The sequence below is a fragment of the Carassius carassius genome, chromosome 15, assembly GCF_963082965.1.
Source record: "Carassius carassius chromosome 15, fCarCar2.1, whole genome shotgun sequence".
NCBI lineage: Eukaryota > Metazoa > Chordata > Actinopteri > Cypriniformes > Cyprinidae > Carassius > Carassius carassius.
This window is the reverse complement of record NC_081769.1, coordinates 13136484-13157920: the sequence shown is the minus strand read 5'-3', so window position 1 is coordinate 13157920 and position 21437 is coordinate 13136484. Positions and strand designations below refer to the sequence as shown.

The following is a 21437-nucleotide window of genomic DNA, read 5'->3' as shown; positions in this document are numbered from 1 at the left end:
AGATATACACATACACACATATACACATGCATACAAATTAAGATAACCAGATAAATAGGCTTAACTTTATATTACAAAGTTCACAAGCTTTCAAAGTTTTTACAGCTTTCTTATTGTGTCTCTGACACGGTCAATTTATATTTCAGTCAACAAAACCATAACACCGGGTTTCTTAGTAAATGTACACTTATGAATGTGAAATTTGGTCAATGTATAAGTAAATTAATTAAGTAAAAATACTGTTGCTCTTGGTCAGAGAAGTATTTATTTAAATGTACAATTACAGTTAAGAAACACACGAAAACGCAATAGTGATTCGTGTTTTAAAGATTCATTACACCGAACTGTTCAAAAGAACCGATTCCCACAAAAGAATCGGACGTCCGATTACTACTTCCGTCGCGCGCATTCTGCGAGTGCGAAAGCAATTCGCTACTTGATGTTGTCGGAGCTAATGAGTTGCGTGACACTTCAAGAAGTTAAATGAGTGCAACTGCTTGATCAGCTAAAGCTATGGAGGACGAGTGGGAGGAGGAGGAGCAGCTGGTTGTGGCGGAGCTGTCTGGGATGATCAGCTCGGATGTAATCTCCAGTCGGCAGGGCGCGTGTAAGATCGTGGACATCGACAGCGAGCAGCCCGTGATGCAGCTGGGCCACTATCTGTTCGCCGGAGAGTACGAGGATGCCATCGGAACCTGCGTGGTCTTTGAAGAGCACGGTTCAGTTCTTAAATACAAATGTCACACCATCAAGAAGCTAAAGCTTCAGCGGACGTTCCTGTCGGAGAGGAAGGAGGACGAGCCCGTCTCTAACCGGATAGAGCTGTTGGCTCTCCACGAGGAAGAGTCGTTCGGCAGGAAGAGCGCAGTGTGTCGCTTCCTGGATCCCATAGACACTGATGATCAGCCTGTGCAAGAATCTAAAGACTGCGAGGATGCGGAGACGAGCGACGAGTCAGCGGCTGAGACGGAGACTGATGCGCTCCTGGAGAACAGCTGCTCTCTACTCACCGACACACAGGAGCGGGACGAGGGCTCTTAAAACACTGCTTTCTGATCATCTATATACTACTGCATGTAAATATACGCTTTCTGGTGCTTAATAAAAGTGTTTTTGTATTTTGTTTCGTAAAAGCTGTTCAATGTATGTGTCTGTCTCATAAAAAGCTGTTCAATGTATGTCTGTCTCATTTGCGTATTATTATTTTTTATTAAAGCATCCATATATCTAATGTTAAGTTATTCAGAGTGGTTCGCTACTGAATAATTCAAGTTAAACTCAAATCAGCATGACATGGATTTTGATTATATATATTAAATGTTGCAACAGGATCTTAATTTTTTGGTTTGAGAAAAAATACAGTTTTGGACATAAGGTATTAAAAATATATTAAAGTAACTACAAATGAGCTTGTAAAGCAAATATCTTTAAAAATAATTTCATGTGGAGAATACCTCTAGTCCGCTGTAATGTTCTCACCTTTACCCCCCTCCCCTCTCCCCTACCCCCTTGCCTTATTGCATCTCTGGAAAATATTAGCTGGGAAATTTTGTCAAATAATTTAAAGATTACAAATGTATCTCAACTTGCCAAAACCTTCAGCAGGAACTGAACTGTTCGAATGAACTGCAAGAACTAATAGAGCCTGAGACCTGTAGAAAAGCCAAAGTTGTCAATGGTGAAAGAACAAGGAAAAACATTATAGAAAACAACATCCAGCCTAGACGGAAAACAACAACAACAACAACAATCTAAAAGCACATTTGATGGTCAAGGAAATTTAAGGGTCCAAAGCCTAAACATAGGACTTTTAATCTTTCTAAATGTATAGTGAGAATAGAGAATACAAGATTAAAGCTACAGTACAACCACAAGACAACTGTGATAAACCAGAACATTTCTAAAAGTGAAGAGACGCTTAAAAGACAACTTGAAAATAACATTTCAGAATAGTGCTCAATAAAACCTGGTAATTGCAAAAGTCTGGAAGTTACAAATCATTTCATATTCTCTATAAGGGAATTTACTTTTAATGATAACAAACCTTCAAAGACAGACCTGATGTGAACTTGGGGTTGTTAATCAGCGGCACATGCTTTTCCCAAAGACATCAGTTTACATCACTTCAATTTCATTTTTAAAGAATAGAGTTGTACAGCAGAATCGATTAATTACACTGCACATGATTACACACATCAAATCTCTCAATCAGAGCCACAATTTGCCATTTTTCCACTCCCACGAAGCACAGTGAATAACATGATGCTCTCGCTATGGAAGTAGTGATTGGAGGTCCGATTCTTTTGTGGGAATCGGTTCTTTTGAACAGTTGAGTGTAAAGAACCTTTAAAACACAACTCCGTAGTACTATTTTATCTATCCTAAACGCCGTTGCTATTCATATAAACAACTTTGAATTTATATTTCTCCATTTTTATTGTGATTGTCATTCAGAATGCTTCATGGAATTGTAGTTTTATTTATGGCTTACACTCCTTTAACATGGACATTTTGAATAGAAAAAGAAAACTTCCAGAAACCAGGGCTGCTAAAAACGTAGCCGCTGTTGCACGCTATTGTTCACTGTAAGGAGAATAAAGACAAAGTGTTTTTCACATACGCAAATCTGGGTTTATTATTAAATGTATAAACTTATACAAAATGAATCCCAAGTTTAATACCCCACACTTTAAAGGGTATGCTGGTTTGCGTCAGTGTGAGTTTAAATTGTGTTATAATACGTGAAATATTCTCCTCTGTTGTCCCGTCATATAACACAATTCTTGCTCCAAGGAATGGATTGTATACATACACGCAACACAGTCCAAAGATCTGTTCCTGACACTTCATAACAGTCTGGTTTTGTCATAACACTCCCCAAACCTCTTCAAACGCTGAACACATCTTAGCACAGGTCAGAGCTGCAGACAGAGGATAGTTACTGATGGACACCGTCTTCTCGGTGTAGTCGATATTCACCTACGAGAGGATGGAGAAACAGATCAGCGATTTACTTGAAAAGCAATGACATAATTCACATTTCTGAAAGTACTATCTATGCATGGAGAATATACTTAATGTAGCTGTGAGGAGAAGTGTATCAGACTCACTGCTCCATGTGCAAATGCTCCAATGACAACAGCGGCAGGTCCATCTTTAGGGACAATTGTTCGGGGACACACAGCATCTCCTGCTTTGAATGACGTCGAATATCGGGGGCATCCAGCTGGCAGGTGGTCCGACACTGGATTTTTAATCAGCCTTAACAAGCGCTGAGGACCATCTGCTGCTCTCACACTCAGCTTGTGCAGCAGCTGGACTATACGAGGACAAATAGTGGTAAGATAAACATACAAGTGTTTCGCATTACAAAACTGTCCAAACTGACTGCTGTTTACAGTAAATGTGCAAATGGAGTGAATTTACCCATTAGTCCACAAAATCGTGCAAAAGTGCGAGGAATTCTCGTCTGTGGGTTGATCTCGATCAAAGCATTCTTCTCTGTGTGAATGTAGACTTGAAGCAGTCCAGCTCTGTTCAGAGGACTGTCCAGTAACATCAACAGGCACTGTGGGAACGCAGACAGGACATTCAGAGGACAGATGCGGGACAACGAAAAATCTCTCGCATGGTTTTACTTAACAGAATATCTTTGCAAGACAGTTTTCTTCATTTTATTCTCAGTGACATACAAGTTAAAACTTAACATTTTTAAACTACAACCATAGTGTACCAGATCTATAATCTCTCATAAAAGTGAATTTGCAAAAATGTATAACTTTTTATTGTATTACGCCTTTTATTAAAAAGAGCCTGTTGATAGTGAAATCATTGTAACTCAGATGAAGAGCTTTACCTGATGAGTGATGTCAGGACGAATCTTCCCAGGGTCTCTTCCACTTTTTATGATCATACTCTTATGTTGATCACAGTTCAGCAACTCAAATGTCTTTCCAACCTGCAAAGAGACACGTTCACATACGGTTAGGGCAAATATTTCTAACGCTCTAGTGTCAATCCAGTGGATAACAAATGATGATTCAGTCTCTGAAAAGCTTAGTTGTCGTTTACCTTTACGGTTTCAAGCGTCGCTCCTTCTAAAACAACAACAAGACGCTTTTCCGTCATCTGTTCGTGCAAGCTTTTTTGCTGTTTTGCCTGTTTTGGGTCATATTCATCTAAATGCTCCAGACCACGCTTGTCTCCAGCGCGTGCGGCCATGTTGACACAGAACTACGGCGCATCAAACGTCTTCTTCTTCGTCTTCTTATTATTTTATGGCGGGTGGCATCCAACGTTAAGGTGCATTACCGCCATCTACTATACTGGAGTGTGGACCAGAGTGACTAACAGAAATTTATATTAAAAAAATGATAACAATAATAATAAAAAAAACTAAACTCCCTAATAATAAAATAAAATTTATGACGCATCAAATGTGCGTCACAACAACACGTTTGTTCAGAATGGCACTTTGCTGACAACGTTTTTTCTCCTGATGTAAATTAATGTAGTTATAGACCAAAAAGCACACATGCAAAAAATACTTTTTTTTTTAATGTTTCATCCAAATATAGTAAATTTCAAATATAAGTGTGACATTTATGATACATTCAGACTTCAGACCTCAAACTGTATTTACAACAGACAATAAGCACATAATTATCAATTACAACACTTTTACTCTGTAAAAAATGCTCTCCTTCTTTGGTAAAATTTACCATAAATCTTGTTTAGTAACCAGTTTAACTGTGATATGTATAGTTACCACATTTAAACCAGTATAACTCTCTCTCTCTCTCTCTCTCTCTCTCTCTCTCTATATATATATATATATATATATATATAATTTTGTATGAGTCTACATTTCCTCCAAAAATTAACACTATAGTAAAAACATGGTAAATTTTCAAAGTGCTGTGAGAGATCATATCCACCAAGCAGGCTTTAACTGTTCGTCATACTGTAGATGAGTTATCAAATGTGATAATATTGCTTAAATGTATGTGACCTGACATTTCTAAACCCATTCCTTAACAAGTGCATATCAAAAGTTTTATGATCTCTGGAATGACCTTCTCTTTTTTTTACTAAACAGTGAGCAGCTCCAATGGTTCAACAGTCCCAAACTAGCTCCAACAGGTCTCAGCGGAAAAGAGTTCCTCTCAGATTCAGTGCAGCGTTTGACTCTGACACATCTCACTAGGATGACTCTGAGATTTATTCACACAGCTCAGTGGTTCGGGGCAGAAGCGTGAGTTTGAACACAGGACTGTCACCAAGAAGGAGGGTTCAAAGGGCATGAACTCACGGTACGAGTCAGCATCACACGTTACCTGTAACATATTATTTGAACATTATCACATGTGCTTGAGTGCTTCTGCATTTCTCATTGACATGTTCTCAGTACCTTAGTAAAGGAAGAGAGGAACAGGTGAATGTAAGAGAGGCCCGATAGAGATGAGTCTTCTGGATGCCTTGTGAAACTCATCTTATAAGCCTGTAAAGAAGATAAAATGTTGAGAAAAAAAAAATGTTGGGTTCATGGCTAACAATGAAAAGAACATTGTTTTAGATTAGAGCAGAGGTTTGTTGAAAGTTTAAAGGGGAAAATAATATAATGAATAACATAATAAATAAATAAATATATAGCTATTACAAATTAGATAAAAATAAATACATAAGTAAATAAACAAACCTGACAATGCAGTTCTATAATGGGAAAAAACATCATAATATAGTTCACCCCAAAATTGTAATTTGTGGAAAACGGACCCTCAGGCCATCCAAGATGTGTTTGTTTCTTCATTGGAACAGGTTTGGAGAAATTCTGCACAACATCACTTTCTCACCGACAGATCCTTTTGCAGTGAATGGGTGCCGTCAGAATGAGAGAAATGATAAAAACAGCTTAACAAACAACTGATAATTGTCCTTTCTCATCAAAATCCACCAAGATATTTGTTTAGAACTCGTTTGGACTGGTTTCGCTAATAAATGGTGCTTGATCTGTGCACATTTGTCTCCTTATTCAGGCAAGATTTTTTTTTTTTTTACTGGAGGAAGCATTATTATTGATTATTTTAGCCGGTTTGAAGTGGAAAATAAATTAGTTAATTTGAGGACTGGACTTGTATATTACTTATGATGTTTTTATCACCTGTTTGACCTCTCATTCTGACGGCACCCATTCACTGCAGAGGTGAGACAATAATTCAATGCTTAATATTCTTTGAATATGTTCCAAAAAAAAAAAAAAAAACTCATCTACATCTTAGATGGCCCGAGGGTGGTTACAATTCCAATCATATTTGGGGGTCCATGGAATAAAATATTGAAAACCCTTGTTTAGAGTAGGTTAGCTTACATCCAGTGCCACTTGTAGAGCAGAGTACTGCACCCAAACCTCCTGCTGTTCAGAGGAGGAAAGAGAGAATGTGCCGACCCGTCCTGGATCCTTGTTCACACTCTGATAATGAGACCATATGCACATGCTCTCTGACACTGGATTGTTGGCCTGTGTGTGGACTAGTGAGGAAAAACATAGAAGGTGATTAAAAAGACTCAAACACTCACACATGCAGATTCAGACTGAGGTTCATACTGACTTACTATCAGGGAGCAGAAGGTGAAGAAGATCTTTAGCCATCAGAGATCCCAGTGTGCCATAATTCACTGCCCTATAGAATATTGATGTAAACATTTTATATAACATTTTTTATGCATGAATATTTAAGCATCTTACATTCAGCACATAAAAGTAGAAGAGTACATTAAAAAAACAAGGTCAAAAGATCAGATTTTGTTTACTATCATTCAAGTTACAAAATAGCACTATTTTACTAAAAGTGGTGCAAATATTGGAATGTAATAGTATTTCCACTGAATATTCCTCTTTATGCTGTATGATGTCACTTGATACCTGGGATATGAGGAATGGAAGAAGGGTGACACGAACATTCCAACAGGGATGATGATGTCATTTCCAGAGATGGATGGAGTGATAGACAATCTAGAGGCAAGGAAAGACAGAAATGTAAAATGGATGATGATTTATGGATGTAAATTCACCCCATCTATTTTCTAAGTGTATTTTATTGATCTTATTGTGAACAAGTCATCCATGAATGCATTTGATTTATTATTTATTTACTTGGATGTTTTATCAAAATGTAATAACTCGATCTTCAAGACTGACTTTTCTAATCATTTGTCCACAAAAATGAAATTAGTCCATGTTTTACTCACCCTGTAGCCATCCTGGGTGTATATGACTTACTTCTTTCAGACGAATCAAATCGAAGTTATATATAAAAATGTTCTTGTTTTTGCAAGTTTTATAATGGCATGGGCAGGTGTTTTGGTTCAACAGTCCAAAAGTAGTCAAATAAAGCGCATCCATCCATATTAACATGCGCATCACTCAGCTCTGGGGGGTGAATTAAGGCCTCCTGTAGCATATCGATGCGTTTTTGTAAGAAAAATATTCATATTTAAAACGATATAAACAGTTTTGTGTAACCTCTTCTAACTGGCATACGCATATTCCCGAGAGACTGCCTTTCCGGCGGATAACGTATGATGTAAGCGTAGTCTCACGAAAACAAACATTTGTTTTCAGGAGCAAAGGAAAACCAGCCTCCTTTTGGTTTTATCTTTTTTCTTTACAAATCCTTGTTTTGTGCTAATAATTCGTGACCAGTGTTTTGTCTTGTTTCTCCGTTGCACTTCTGTGTTCGTCACCAACCACTGGTGCTTACGCTACGCATATGTCCTACATCATCATCCCAGAACGGCTTCTGACGACGACAGTTAGCGGAAGTGAGAAAAAGGTGTTTATTTTGTTTTAAATATGGATAAGTGTCTTACCGTGTGATGCGTGTTTTAATGTAGATGTGTGCACTTTATTTGACTACTTTTGGACTGTTGAACAAAAACCTGCCCACTGCCATTAGAGATCATGAAAGAGCCAGGACAATTTTTTATATAACTCTGATTGGATTCGTCTGAAAGATGAAAGTCATATACACCTAGGATTCCTTAGGGGTGAGTAAAATGGACTAATTTTCATTTTTGGCTGAACTTACTTTTCTATGATCAACCACAAGCTCTCATTCAGATCTTCCACTATTCCCTATATTGTTTTTTTATTCTCGATAATCAATTTCGCTCAGATGCGCATCACAATTTGGAAGAAAATATCTGTCACTACTCCAGTTATTAAAAAAAAGTAAACAAATTAAATATGAAACTAAAATGTGAATTAGTTAAATATGAATATAATGCCAGTTAATACTATTCTAAGCACTCAAAGGGATCTACATTGTGAGGGGGTATCTCCTCGTCCACCACCAGTGTGCAGCATCCACCTGGATGAACGGACGGCAGCCATATTGCGCCAGAACGCCCACCACACACCAGCTTACTGGTGGAGAGTGATGAAGCCAATCAGCAGATATGGGGATTGTTAGGAGGCCATGATGGTCAGAGGCCAAATTTGGCCAGGATGCTGAGGTCACACCGCTACTCTTTTTTTTAAAGGACATCCTGGGATTTTAATGACCACTGAGAGTCAGGACCTCGGTTTAACGTCTCATCCAAAAGACGGTGCTTTTTTTGACATCATACAGTCCCCTTTACTATACTGGGGGGCTAGGACCCACACAGAGCACAGGGTGATCACCCCCTGCTGGCCTCACTAGCACCTCTTCAACAGAAAACTAGTTTTCCCAGGAGGTCTCCCAAATATGAGAGCACTAACCCATCAGTCTGTGTGCCATGTGAGAGCAGTCTGCTCCTGCTCTTCTGCTCCAGCACCAGCATCTGCAGGTAGTTGGTGAAAAAATCCTCCTCATTTAAAACCACCTATTGCAGAGAAGAAGACAAACACAGCCAATGAACGAAGGAGGGAATTCATGAATGAAAATGTTTCATTCACTACACTGACTTTTAATTCATCGAAATTCATTTACCTTTTCATAGATATGGTTGAGTTCTGCATGACTGAGGTTATTTATTTTAGCGGAGAGTCTTGGATTGAGAGATTTTATCTGAAAAATATATACAAAATGATTTTAACACAGACCCATACAAGTTTCAGTAGGATATGTTTTTGTATATGATTCACATCATACCTTCTTCAAAATAAAGGCTGATGATCTGTCATCCCTCCAGATCAAATCTGTTAGTTTTTTCTCGAGGGATGAATAAACATCATGAATCAACTCTTCAGCCTGGCGGAGAGAGAAAAACACTTGTCAAATCTCATGTGTCATTGCTTTATTAAATTCACATTAATGCATACTCTTTTATTTCTTCATGACATCCAATTATCATGTACCTCTTTCTGTGCATGTCTATGTCTAATTGCATGACTGAGTAGAGTGTCAAACCCTCGCTCCGTCTGCTGAACGCATCGCAACCAGCGTGGCATCTCCTAAAATCATAATACAGTATAAGTGATAGAAAATATAATGCAATCTGCACTGCTTTACATCACACAAAAAGGCATTGTGGCTAATTCCTTCAAAGCAGACCCACCTCTTGTGTGTCTCCAGATGCAATGGAAAAGTTTCTCATTGTTTGGAAGAACCTCGAGTCCAGCGCAGGAATGAGTGTGTGGAAAAAACTAAAGATCATGTATGTATGAAGTGGACCCCTGCGGATATTTACACATAATCACAAACATCTGTGTTAATAATCAAGATCTATCACATTATCTTAAGAAAATATGATTAAGTATATTAATATAATAGTGACTTACGTGCCCATCATCTCATGCAGGACTTGCCATTTACTGATTGTCTGGGACATGTGGATAATATACGGGAGATTGTAGACTAAAAAAAGATCTGATTGGCTGATAGGAAGAGGCTGAAATGTGGCTTGTAGGCAAGCAGCCAATCAATGGCTGGAGCCAGAGTCTGTGAAGGACAGAAAAATATTATATCATCACAGCACATCTTAGGTACTGTATAGTACTTGGGTTAATAACATGACAATATTTTTTGTCCAGATCTATTACTGTATTAAAAAATATATCAAAAGTGCAATTCATTCACACAATAACTTGAATATATGTCTTTATGATGTGCATGTTTTTCTGAATTTCTGAATTAAAAAAATAGGTATTTATTTATTCATGAATTCTTTCATTAATTTATATATGTGGCATAAAAAAGAAAAGAAATCATGGCTTTAACTGTGAAAAATAGTCTCATTAAATGAATGGAAGTCTCTTATCAAAACTTCACTGCTTATTTGATCCAAGTCATGTGGCAAAATAATTTGCAAAATCATTTGTTCAAGTGTTGTTATTTTTAACTAAAACAAAACAAAACAAAAAAAAATTCTTGATATAAAAAGATTTCAAAGAAATTATAAAAGCACATACCAAAAATATTAAACTGTGACCAAAAATTTTAATGGCAACTAATAATAAAAAATAAAAGGTAATTGAAAAGCATTAGTATTTAATAAATACTATGATAGCATTGGAATAATACTAAATTTACACTGACAACATGCAAAAATATGTAGAAAAACATACAACGAAATACAAATATATGAAAGAGAAGACCCTTGCAGACCGCCATTAATGTGTGTGAAGGTCAATATTATATGACTATAACATTGTAAAATATCACATGATTAGATTATCATATGATGCTACTGCAAAATTTAGATTTTTATAAATTTTTAGAAGCAAATAACTTATTATGGTAAACACATTTATGAAAAATATGGAAATAAGGAAAATACTTTTTACTTTTTAGTTTCCACATGACATAAACTGAAAGTTTTTTTCTAAAAATTATTTAAGGTTTTTTTTTTTTCAAAACCATTTGAATTTCTAAGAATGTGGCACATGTGTTTTATATTTTTTTATTTATATAGGGCAATCTTAATTTTTATTGAGCTATTAACATATGTTATCGAGTAAATCAGATTTCCACACAGACCTGTAGCTCTTGGATGGTATATCTGTTGTAGAGTAACTCCTGACTGAGGCGGTAGTGGAGAGGGGTCATGGCCAGAGCCAAAGTTGTGGCTAGAGATACATAAAGACCGCAGTGCTGAGTAGTTTCATTGGAGGGAACGCCCAAGAGTTCCAAGTACTGACAACTCAACATGTAGAATGGACGCAAATACTGAGAAAGAGGAACAGAGACAACAAAGGAGTTACAAAAATATTAAATAACCATTTATAAATAATACGTTATGAACGTGTGGTGCTAAGTTGAGCAGAATACTGTATACCTACCCAAGAACTTGCTTTGGATTTCTGTGTCTTGCTGTTCCAATCAATAGGGAACTGAAAATGAGGCTCATCAATCTATGGCAATGTACATGGACATTTTTATCCAACATATGGACTAGAGTGTAAAACAATATCAAAAACAATGAAAATGGACCAAAATATTGAGGATTCATGTACACAAGAGCAGAATACAAATTACTACTCACTAAAATGTCTCAAGGACGAAAACATCAAATGTATTTCTCCCATGGAATAGAAAAGTATTTGATACCTTTTATCTAACAGTTCAGACATTTTTTCTCAATTCTTCAGAATTGAGAGATATAAACTTGCAATTGCAAAAAAAAAAAAAAAAATAAAAAAAAAAAAATAAAACAACCTAAATTGTGAGAATTGGGCTACTGCAAGCTTTTAAAGCTTTAAATTAAAGAAAGCAATTGCGTCTTTTTATCTTGTAATTACTTGTAATTACTTTTTTATCTTGTAATTGTATTTACACACAACAACAACAATTTAGTAATTCTGACTTTTTTTTTCTCAGAAAAAACAGTTTATATCTAGCTGTTCTGAGTTAATATATCACATCTGAATTTGAAGAAAAAAAGTAAACTGTGACATATAAATTCAGGATAGTAAGGAAAAAAGTTAGAATTGTGAGATAAAAAGTCAAAATTACTTTTTTTATTTTTTGTTGACGGCCGTAAATAAACTTCTATACAAAATACATGTAATCAAATTATAATGAAATCAGTGAAATGCATCAAAACAGAAAAGAAAACTTTGCCCATGAACTATTTTACTGGGTCTTTACAGCATTTTATAATTGCTGAGACCCATTTTCTCAATACTAAGGTCAAGTCTTCACACAGTTCTCAGTTTAACAGTTTTGTAAATGTACAAACGCATGCAAATTGTAGGTACACAGAATTTTGATCATGCTACTAATCACTAAATCATTCTACCAATTGCTTATGTTCTACCTACATTAATAATCACCTTTATGTAGTGTTGACCAGAAGCCATTTGCTCTTCACCAGGCTCTGACACTACATACACACTGAAGAAAGGAAATGTGTAGTACTGGCTCATTAGCAGGGCGAGGGTGGTGTTAAAATCTGTCTGACTCCATCCGTTGGATACTGGCCAACCACCTAACTACACACACAGACAGAGAGCCAAAAGATAAACAACACTGGAGCAAAATCCCTGATGGAATGCAAGTGCTTTTAGTTTCCTTTATCCTAAAAAGTGTGTGTACCTGCTGGAGGAGTGTGAAGAAGGGTTTTGAACCCACTTTCTCTGGGGATTCTGCATTCATGCAGGTCTTGAAGTATTTCTTTGCTTTCTGTTCTGCTGCACTTATAGAAGCACCCTCCTCAGGAGCCTCTGATCACACAGGGATCATACAGACTGAATATCAAAGATGATTCAAGATTGTTTTATACAATTATGTATCATAAATAACTACTGAGATTAACCATTAAATAACTTAAAACAGTCAAAGATGGCTTGCTGGTTTTAGTTGGTTTATGATGGTGCGCCAGACATTAATCCTGTATATTTTTTAAATGCATCTTATTGATCTTATTACAAAAGAGGCATCCATGCATGTTTCTTTTTTTTAGGGACTCAAGCGCATAGCAATGAAACTCTATTGTAATTGTCAGAATGATCACAGATAAGCAAACTCCACGTAAAAATGATCGTGCAGACTTGAAAGTTGTAGAGACTTGAAACTTGCATGGATGGTAGTATTCACACTGCCTACAACATGACCAAGGCTTGCCCCAATCACGCGTCAGTGCTCACGCCAGACAAATTGCATGGCTCAGACTCAATCATGTCTTTTTTTTTTGTATATATTTATCATTTTTTTTTAAACTGGAAAAAAAAAATTGAAACAATTTGAAAAAAAAAAGACTTACGAACTCATCTAAGGTTTTTCGCCCGATCGGAACCAAACCAGAGAAGAAAGATGGTGAGTGAATGTCTGGTGAGTGAATGTCAATAATGACTCACTGTCGCATAGGGGCGCTAAAACGTTCGAAAGGGGCTGGAAAACTTTTAGTAAACTGAATGGAATGAGACATCTTCGCCAAATCTGATAAAGTCTAAAGGAAAATGTAAAACTTCATGAAACCTGCTGAGCACATGCAACAGGTGATTCTAAACAAGCATGTAAAGTTTTAAGGGGATCGGACCACATCTGGTGCTATAACATTCATAAATGTTAAATGTTGATTTGGAGAACTCCCGCCTTCCCGACCAACAGTTCAGACAGGCCTGCTGGGAACAGCGAATGACTGGCAGCTAAGGGTGGCGTGCACAGTGCTTGCCCATCAAGGTTGGGGGAAGGGGCTTTGCAGGAAAGTCACTTTGCAGGGCCTACAGCCTCTTGGGAATCACAGGAGCACGCAAGAGAAGAGCCATCAGTGCAGTGTCAGAGGCTGCAGAAAAAGCCTCACGAAGGCTGTGGATCGGGAGGGACAAACAATAGGCGAACGCTTCTTGGACGCAGGCCGGGAACTGATCACTCCTGGTCGGGTCACCTGGGTGAGGGGGTCTGAAGTTGAAAGACCCGAAACCCCCTATGACCCCAGGTACTATCACTGATGATGTGTCCAAAAGTGCATCACAAGGTGTATGTAACAAAGATATGCTTAAATGCCTTATAAATGCTCGCTGCTTGACGATATATTTATTATTATATTTTTTTAATTATTGTAATCAAATTATTGTAACTTTTAATCAAAATGCCATCACTCAATCTTCCAGTCAAAAAACAAACTTCTCTCTATTGATGTATACCAGATTTCTCCAATCATTTAGTAAACCTAAACTCCACCCCTTTCTTACAATCGACTTCCTCCATCCAATCTGATAATCCATTTGTCACAATATGAAAGAAAAGATTTGTTGCTATTTACATTACAAAGCAACTTTTTTTGTCCCAGCCTGACAGGACAAAGTCCCCCAGACCTCTTTAAAACCAACAGATCAGTCTGACCGTCTAGAAGACCAGCAAACCAGCTTAGGCTCAGGAAGATAGACAGATAGAAGCAGATATGGAACCTGAAGATACTATGAAACTGTGTCATTTGTTCTGTGTCAGGTAAAAATACAAGTGAAATTTCACTAACCTAATATTTCCTTAATAGTTTTCAGTAAAGCAGTCTTTCTGTCTGGAAATTTGACTAGCCGTGCATCACTGTTTCCTTGAACATCTGTCTCTCTTCTCATCATCACTTCCCTTTTTGTGTCCAGTTCTTCATTCTCTTCATTGGAGATCAGCTTGACTCTGTGTCCTAGATTACTGGTGGAAGATCCACCTGTCCCACAGGCAAACAAGAAGTAGTCACAGGGGAGAGAAAAGGGGTCCATGGCAGCAGAAAAAAGCTCTGATGCTCTTATACAGGCAGGAGAAAAGCAAGGAGGAGCAGCTGGAACAAGGGAGAGAAATTATGACCACTGTTAAAACTATACCATAAGCTCTACTGTAGTTCATTGTTGCTAGGTTTGTACCTGATTTCCATTGTGACATCCAGGGGTCTGCAGTCTTTTGCAGGTGGGAATAGACCCCCTAACGCGGCTCCAAAGAGAGAAAAGGACAAAACAACCAATAGGAGCCTGCGGTTCTTGTAGCAGCCCACTGGATTTGGTTGAGACTGTTCCTCTGATGTGGTGAAATGGATTTCCTGTGGGGATATAAAGTTAGTAAATGACTTACTGACTCTTTATGTTTTATTGAGATAGACGTGTTGTATGGAAATGTTCATTTAAAAACACAACTGGGAAAAGAAGGAATGCAACTCTTATGATGGACTGAAATTACACTGGCAGTCAAACATCTAACCGCAATTAGAGCGAGTCCAAGAAATGTTCTCTAAGGAACATGAATATGAAGAACCACAATAAATTATTTAAAAGTTAAAGTAGTGTTATTTTTTTTATGTCTTTCACGTTATAAAGCTGCAGTTGGTAACTTTTGACGCTCTAGCGCAGTGATTCTCAAATGGGGGTACGCGTACCCCCAGGGGTACGTTGCGGTACTGTAGGGGGTACGTGAGATTTATAAAAAATAAAATAAAAAATTAAATTAATAAATTTTAATAAATTAATTTAAAAGATACAAAATCATCCATGATTACGAAAATAAGTTTAATAAAATGTTAACCACATCTTTAAATAAAATATTTCTATTTTAAATGTGATTGTAAATACCTAACATTAAATCAGAGAAGAAGAATTTTTTAATCACGCCGAGCGGGAAATCAGTTGCTTAGCTGCTAAATAAACAGACATAAATGAAATCCTGGTTAAAACGTAGCACTACTACAGCGGAGAACAGGGAGGATGAAGAAAAAAAGAAAGCCAAATTGGAGCCAACAAAATACCGTCAATATCAGGAGGGGTATGTTTTGATGGGATTCACGGCAACAAACGGCAACCCTCCCCAAGCATTGTGTTTTTTCTGTGGGGAGAAACTAGCAAACAGCTCGATGAAACCGGCGCACCTGCAGAGACATCTCAACACCAAACATCAGTGTCATGTTGGAAAGCCACCTGATTTTTTCAAGAGAAAACTTGCTGAGTTTAGATCATCGCAGGAAACAATGCGAAAAATCTCCACAACATCAGCCAAAGCACTTCAGGCGTCATATGCGGTGTCACTGCTCGTGGCTAAAGCAAAAAAGCCGTTCACGATCGCTGAGGACCTGTTACTCCCAGCCGCCGTTGTATTAACTGAGACAATGCTGGACAAAAATGCCGCGGCTAAATTAAAAACGGTGCCTTTGTCTAATGACACCGTTTCCCGCAGAATAGATAGAATGGGAGCGGATATTGTTGAACAAGTTGTGGGAAAACTTGGCGAAGCATTTTCACTCCAGCTTGATGAGTCGACCGATGTCAGTGGCAAGGCACAGCTCATTGCGTTTGTGAGGTATGTGGATATTGACAACATTTATGAAAATGTACTTTTCTGCAAGAGCTTAGAGGGGAAAACAACGGGAGAGGACCTTTTTAATGTTGTGGATAATTTCTTCATTGAAAACGAGCTGGACTGGAGAAACTGCAAGAGTGTATGCACTGACGGAGCCGCGTCAATCACAGGCCGTGTTAAAGGGCTCATGACGCGTATTAGAAGTAAACATCCAGAAGTGCAGTGGAATCACTGTATCATACACAGGGAAGCACTGGCATCCAAAAATATAAGTCCTGTTTTGCATGACGTTTTGAATGACAGCATTAAAGTGATTAACTTTATTAAGTCAAGGCCACTCAATGCACGACTGTTTCACCGCCTTTGTGAGGACATGGGAGCAGAACACACGCAACTGCTGCTACACACAGAAGTGCGCTGGCTATCTCGAGGGAGAATACTGAGCAGGCTGCTGGAACTACGGGTGGAGGTGCACACCTTTTTGTCAGAGCAAAGATCTCCATATGCCACCCTGTTTGAAGATAAAGATTGGCTTGCAAAGCTGTGCTATCTGGCAGATATATTCAGTAAATTGAATGAGCTGAATGTGTGTCTTCAGGGCAAGGACACCCACGTTCTGAACCTGTATGATAAGGTGGGTGGTTTTCTGAAGAAAGCAGAGTTGTGGAAACGGGCATGTGTACAGGGGGATCTCACCTGCTTTTCTCAGGTGGATGCTTTCCTCTCCAGGGAAGATGTGGAGAGAGCACCAGTGAAGTCCATCATAGAGGAACATTTGGCCAACCTGATTGTGAGTTTTAACTCATACTTTCCTGATATGGAGGAGAAATCTGCACAGCTCAGTTGGGTGAGAAACCCATTTCTTTTGTCAGAAGAAAGCCGAAACAAGCTCCCTCTCTGTCACCAGGAAAAACTCTTGGATGTGTCATCTGACTATGGCCTACGGATGAAATATGAAAACTCCACTGTAACACAGTTTTGGGTGTGTGTAAAAAAGGAGTACCCTGAGCTGGGAGAAAAAGCTTTGCAGCAGCTACTGCCCTTTGGATCCACATATTTGTGTGAGGCCTCATTTTCTGCAATGACCGTGATCAAAACAAAGCAGAGAAACAGACTGGGCCTGGAAAAGAGTCTGATCATTGCTGTTTCCTCCCTACCACCGAGAATGAACAAGATCCTCAGAGAGGCACAAGCACATGTTTCGCACTAAATTATAAGTGTAACTTAGTTTGTTGTTTATTGTTACAAGTGTTTTTGAGCTAAAATGTTATACACATCATATATACATACACACACACACACACACACACGTATATATATATATATATATATATATATATATATACACACAGTGTATATATATTATTTATATAGGTTTCTTTTATCAAACATGTTTGGGGCCAGTCAAGGGGTATACTTAAACTGCGTTAACAGTAAAGAAAATTAAAAGTACAACTTAGTTTGTTGTTTATTGTTACAAGTGTTTTTGAGCTAAAATGTTAAACACATCATATATACATACACACACACACACACACACACACATATATATATATATATATATATATATATATATATACAGTGTGTATATATATATATATATTATTTATATAGGTTTCTTTTATCAAACATGTTTGGGGCCAGTCAAGGGGGATAACTGCGTTATCAGTAAATATACATTGTTAATTATTGCAAATGTTTATTGCAAATGTTTTATTATTTACATTGTTTAATAAATCTCATAATGATGGCACATCACTACATCGTAGTCATAGCTTTTTTTTTCATCTCAAATAATTGGGGCCGGTCAGGGGGCACTTGGCTGAGAAAAAATTTGATAGGGGGTACGTTATTGAAAAAAGATTGAGAAGCACTGCTCTAGCGGTTAATAAACAGAACTGATTTTGTCTTGCGGGAGAACATTGTAGCCGGAGCTACTTCTCTCTGTTTATGTCTATGAAGAATCACAAAGGTACTGGATTACTCCGCCGCGGTACTCCCGAAGCAATCTAATGCTTCATGCTACCGAGCGTTGGTTTGTTCAGCTCTGCTGCTGTATTGAGCTGAAATATTAAGTGACAAGCTGTTGTAACATTAATGTTATTATGGCTCAGGTTGTAAAGTTGAACAGACAGGTTTTCCTACCTCGCTCTCTCTACTTCTGCGCTGCACTGATGCAGGCACGTGCATTGAATTGGTGCTTACACTTCCAGCACTTATTTTGTGTACTGCTTCTAGGCGCAGACTCTAAGAATTCTGCAGCCAATGTTTGTCTTGCATTATGGTCTTGGCGCCTCGTGCTACCAAGCATAAGTCGACCCAGCTATTAATTTGTCTTTCAGCTCCGCTGATGCTTGAGCTGGAACAAATCAGTGGGGGAGCTCACATCTGAGTAGATTCTTATGGCAAGCTGTTTTCACGAAAAACCTAATGCCATAGTGACTGGAGCTGCAGAGTGAGCAGGGGTTTCTTGTCTCTATTCCTGCACTGCATGAATGCATGTACATTGATTGGCATTTATGCTTCCAACTCTAGTTACGTGTGACCCGTTTTTATCATGGATTCCACAGCTGAAATTGCAGTGCGCATTAGTTTTTGGTGCTACCAAACACTAGACTGTCCAGCTAGTAATAGTTCTTCAGCTCCACTGCTGTTTGAGCTGGAACAAATAGTAGACTCTGTGCTACGAGCTGGATCTGTGGAGTTTTGCAACACACATTTGCCATGCAACATGGTTTTTGGCACTTCATGCTTCCAAAACTATTTGCATAACTGGCCTATCATTATTCTTCTCATCCCAACTGAGTTACTCTGAGCTGAACTACTTTGTGAACAAGTTCACGTGTAAGAGTATCTTTTATGGCAAGCTATTAATGCTCACCATGGTCAGCCTACTTCATGTGATTGATGCGGCGCTTTTGCTACCAACACTCGCTTCACATGAATAGCCACATTATGTACTACAGCATACATTATTGTGCACTAGAGATGTTGGGTGCTTCATGCTACCAAGCAGTGGTTTGCATGATTAATTACACTGTTCTTTTCAGCTCTGCTGTTGCATTGAGCTGGAACTGTGTATAAATGTGGGCAACCTACAAGTTTGTTGCCTTTATCAGTTTTTCTGCCGCATGTTGCGTTTCGGACTGATTTTACCATTCTCCGCGCTTTAGCTTGAAGATGGAGAGGATAGCCCTAAAGCCATTAGTGCAGGGTCTATGTTGACATCCAAATCCCCACTCTGTGGTTGGTGCTGGCATGCCTGATTTAGTATCCATTCCTGTTTCAGAGGTTTTTCCCGCAACTCAGGTGTCTCGGGGTCTCATGAGGGAGGATCAGCCTGTCATATGGTTACACCATCCAGGTTATTGGGTTGATTGGATTTGCGTCCTAACCTTGTGCTTGGAAAAAGCAATGTCAAGGACTCAGATGCTCATCCTGTCTCCATCTGAACCAGAGATTGGTTTGTGACCATCAGTCTAGGATGCGTGCTTCTGCATCCAGATTGTCAGGAGACACAGGGAGTTCCTCAGGTTTGCTTTTTGAATAAGTTTGCCAATACTTTATTCCATTGAACTGGTCTTGAACGCCAATTGAGTGGCTGTCACATTAGGTCAAAGACTGACAACATGGCTGTGGTCTCATACATTTGTCAGAGAGGATTACACTCTTGCCCCCTGCAGGTTGGTGAGATGTGTTCTTCTTTGGGCGCAGACCAGGTTCCTATCGATCAGAGCAGTTCATGTCCCGGGTCACCTGACCTCAGGAGTGAACTTACTCTTTCACCCTCAGTTGGGTGAGTATCATATGGCTAGGTTTGGCTGAGCGGAAGTGGATTGTTTGCTTCGAGCATGCGCATTGCCCGCTCTGGTTTCCTTGTCTCCTCCGTCGCCTCTGGGTGGGGACGTTCTAGCAGAGAATGGCCCAGGACCAGTCTTCTGCCTTCCAGTCGACCTGTTTGCTTCCAAATGATTCTGTTCAGAGTAAGGTTGGTCTGAGTGAACATCTCCATTACCCTTAAGGACCTGCCACAGGTTTATGTGGCTGCCATATCTGCTGAGCGTTACCCATAGAGGTGTTTCAGAAGGAGGTCATCCTCTGGTTTTTTCTTTATGCAGGGACGTGACGGCTTAGGCCTTTCCACCCAGCACAGATCCATTTTTGGGACTTATTTTGATTGGAAGGCCTGGCAGCCCATTCATTTGAGCCGTTTAAGTTTGTTAGATAACTTTGAAGTCATCTATTCTCAATTAGAGGAATAGGATCTGCAGGCTCTGTCAACTCCTCTTGTATGGATTTTTCCCCAAGGTCGGTCTGCTTAGTCTTACTGCTTCCTAGGCCTAGTATATCCTAAGGCTGCTTCAACACTGTTCATTTCAGCAAGTGGTTGGAGGCTTTATCCCTTGCTATGTGGGGTCAGATAGTACTATATCTTTAGCCTATGAGGCACGTGGTGTGACTTCGCCTCCTAAGGTGCGTGCTCGTTTTACAAGAGCAATGGCTTCTTTTCAGGCTCTCTTTTAAGAGCTTTGGATGAGATGTCTGTGCTGTGGCAGGTTAGTCCTTTCCTAGCACTTTCATCAAGTTCTACTATCTGGATGTGAGGATGGCTCTTGGCTCCCGGGTCTCTTCTGTTTGAGCAGATTCTTTCCTTGGTCTTCCAGTTATCTTGGGTACGTCAGGCGTTATGGTATATCGTTCCCAAAGCGATGACGTCATCGCAGCATTGAAGTGAACCTATGAAAGGGAACATCTTGGTTAAGTATGTAACCTTGGTTCCCTGAATAGGGAACGAGATGCTGCGATGCTTGGCCGTTCCGTACTTTCAATAGCGCTTCCTTCGTCATAGTGTAAATCTGATGAAATGGTGCTCAGCACGCATATATAGCATACGTACGTATGGGTGGTGCTAAGCGCTATTGACCAATAAATTGGCGTGATGGTATAAGGGCTTCAGACATTCGTCACACCACAGGTGTTCCCAAAGCGATGACGTCATCGCAGCATATCATTCCCTATTCAGGGAACCAAGGTTACATACATAACCTAGATGATTTCTGCAAATGGCAATAGGACCACTGGGAGGAGCCAGAGGAGCTTGATTTTTTCAGATTATCTGTCTCATATTCTACTGTCAGGAGTCAGGACAAAATGACAGGTTTAACAAATATGTAAAAAAATAATTAAAAAAATTTTTTTTTTTTACACAAGTTACCTACTGCAGCTTTAAGGGAA

General features: G+C 38.8%; 3 protein-coding genes across 3 annotated transcripts; 1 reads left to right on the top strand and 2 right to left on the bottom strand.

The window, feature by feature from the left end:
- The first annotated feature begins 430 nt into the window (after positions 1-430).
- LOC132157698 (general transcription factor 3C polypeptide 6-like) lies at positions 431-1118 on the top strand. The gene has a single exon (XM_059567000.1). The coding sequence runs from the start codon at positions 514-516 to the stop codon at positions 1039-1041; it is 528 nt and encodes a 175-aa protein (XP_059422983.1). The 5' UTR covers positions 431-513; the 3' UTR covers positions 1042-1118.
- Positions 1119-2610: 1492 nt separating this feature from the next.
- On the bottom strand, positions 2611-4330 carry emg1 (EMG1 N1-specific pseudouridine methyltransferase). Its single transcript, XM_059566999.1, has 5 exons — positions 4072-4330; positions 3857-3958; positions 3427-3568; positions 3111-3319; positions 2611-2979 (listed from the first exon to the last, which is right to left on the bottom strand). Exons 1-5 carry the CDS (start codon positions 4219-4221, stop codon positions 2866-2868), a joined length of 717 nt encoding a protein of 238 aa, XP_059422982.1. The 5' UTR covers positions 4222-4330; the 3' UTR covers positions 2611-2865.
- A 538-nt stretch (positions 4331-4868) lies between these two features.
- On the bottom strand, positions 4869-12197 carry LOC132157900 (kell blood group glycoprotein-like). Its single transcript, XM_059567161.1, is given in 15 exon segments — positions 4869-5336; positions 5411-5500; positions 6368-6528; positions 6613-6680; positions 6923-7012; positions 8762-8865; positions 8973-9050; positions 9135-9233; positions 9341-9436; positions 9541-9658; positions 9764-9896; positions 9899-9923; positions 10962-11150; positions 11264-11335; positions 12159-12197. Coding segments are annotated over 15 exon segments (1527 nt in total). The 3' UTR covers positions 4869-5171.
- Positions 12198-21437: the final 9240 nt, after the last annotated feature.

What these genes read in the sequence shown, in the direction of transcription:
- LOC132157698 (XM_059567000.1), top strand. Translation starts at nt 514, where the DNA reads ATGGAGGACGAGTGGGAGGAGGAGGAGCAGCTGGTTGTGGCGGAGCTG.
- emg1 (XM_059566999.1), bottom strand. Translation starts at nt 4,221, where the DNA reads ATGGCCGCACGCGCTGGAGACAAGCGTGGTCTGGAGCATTTAGATGAA. An exon ending in CGACGCTTGAAACCGTAAAG is followed by an intron (nt 3,959 to 4,071) that starts GTAAACGACAAC and finishes GTCTCTTTGCAG; the next exon opens with GTTGGAAAGACATTTGAGTT. An exon ending in GTCCTGACATCACTCATCAG is followed by an intron (nt 3,569 to 3,856) that starts GTAAAGCTCTTC and finishes GCGTTCCCACAG; the next exon opens with TGCCTGTTGATGTTACTGGA.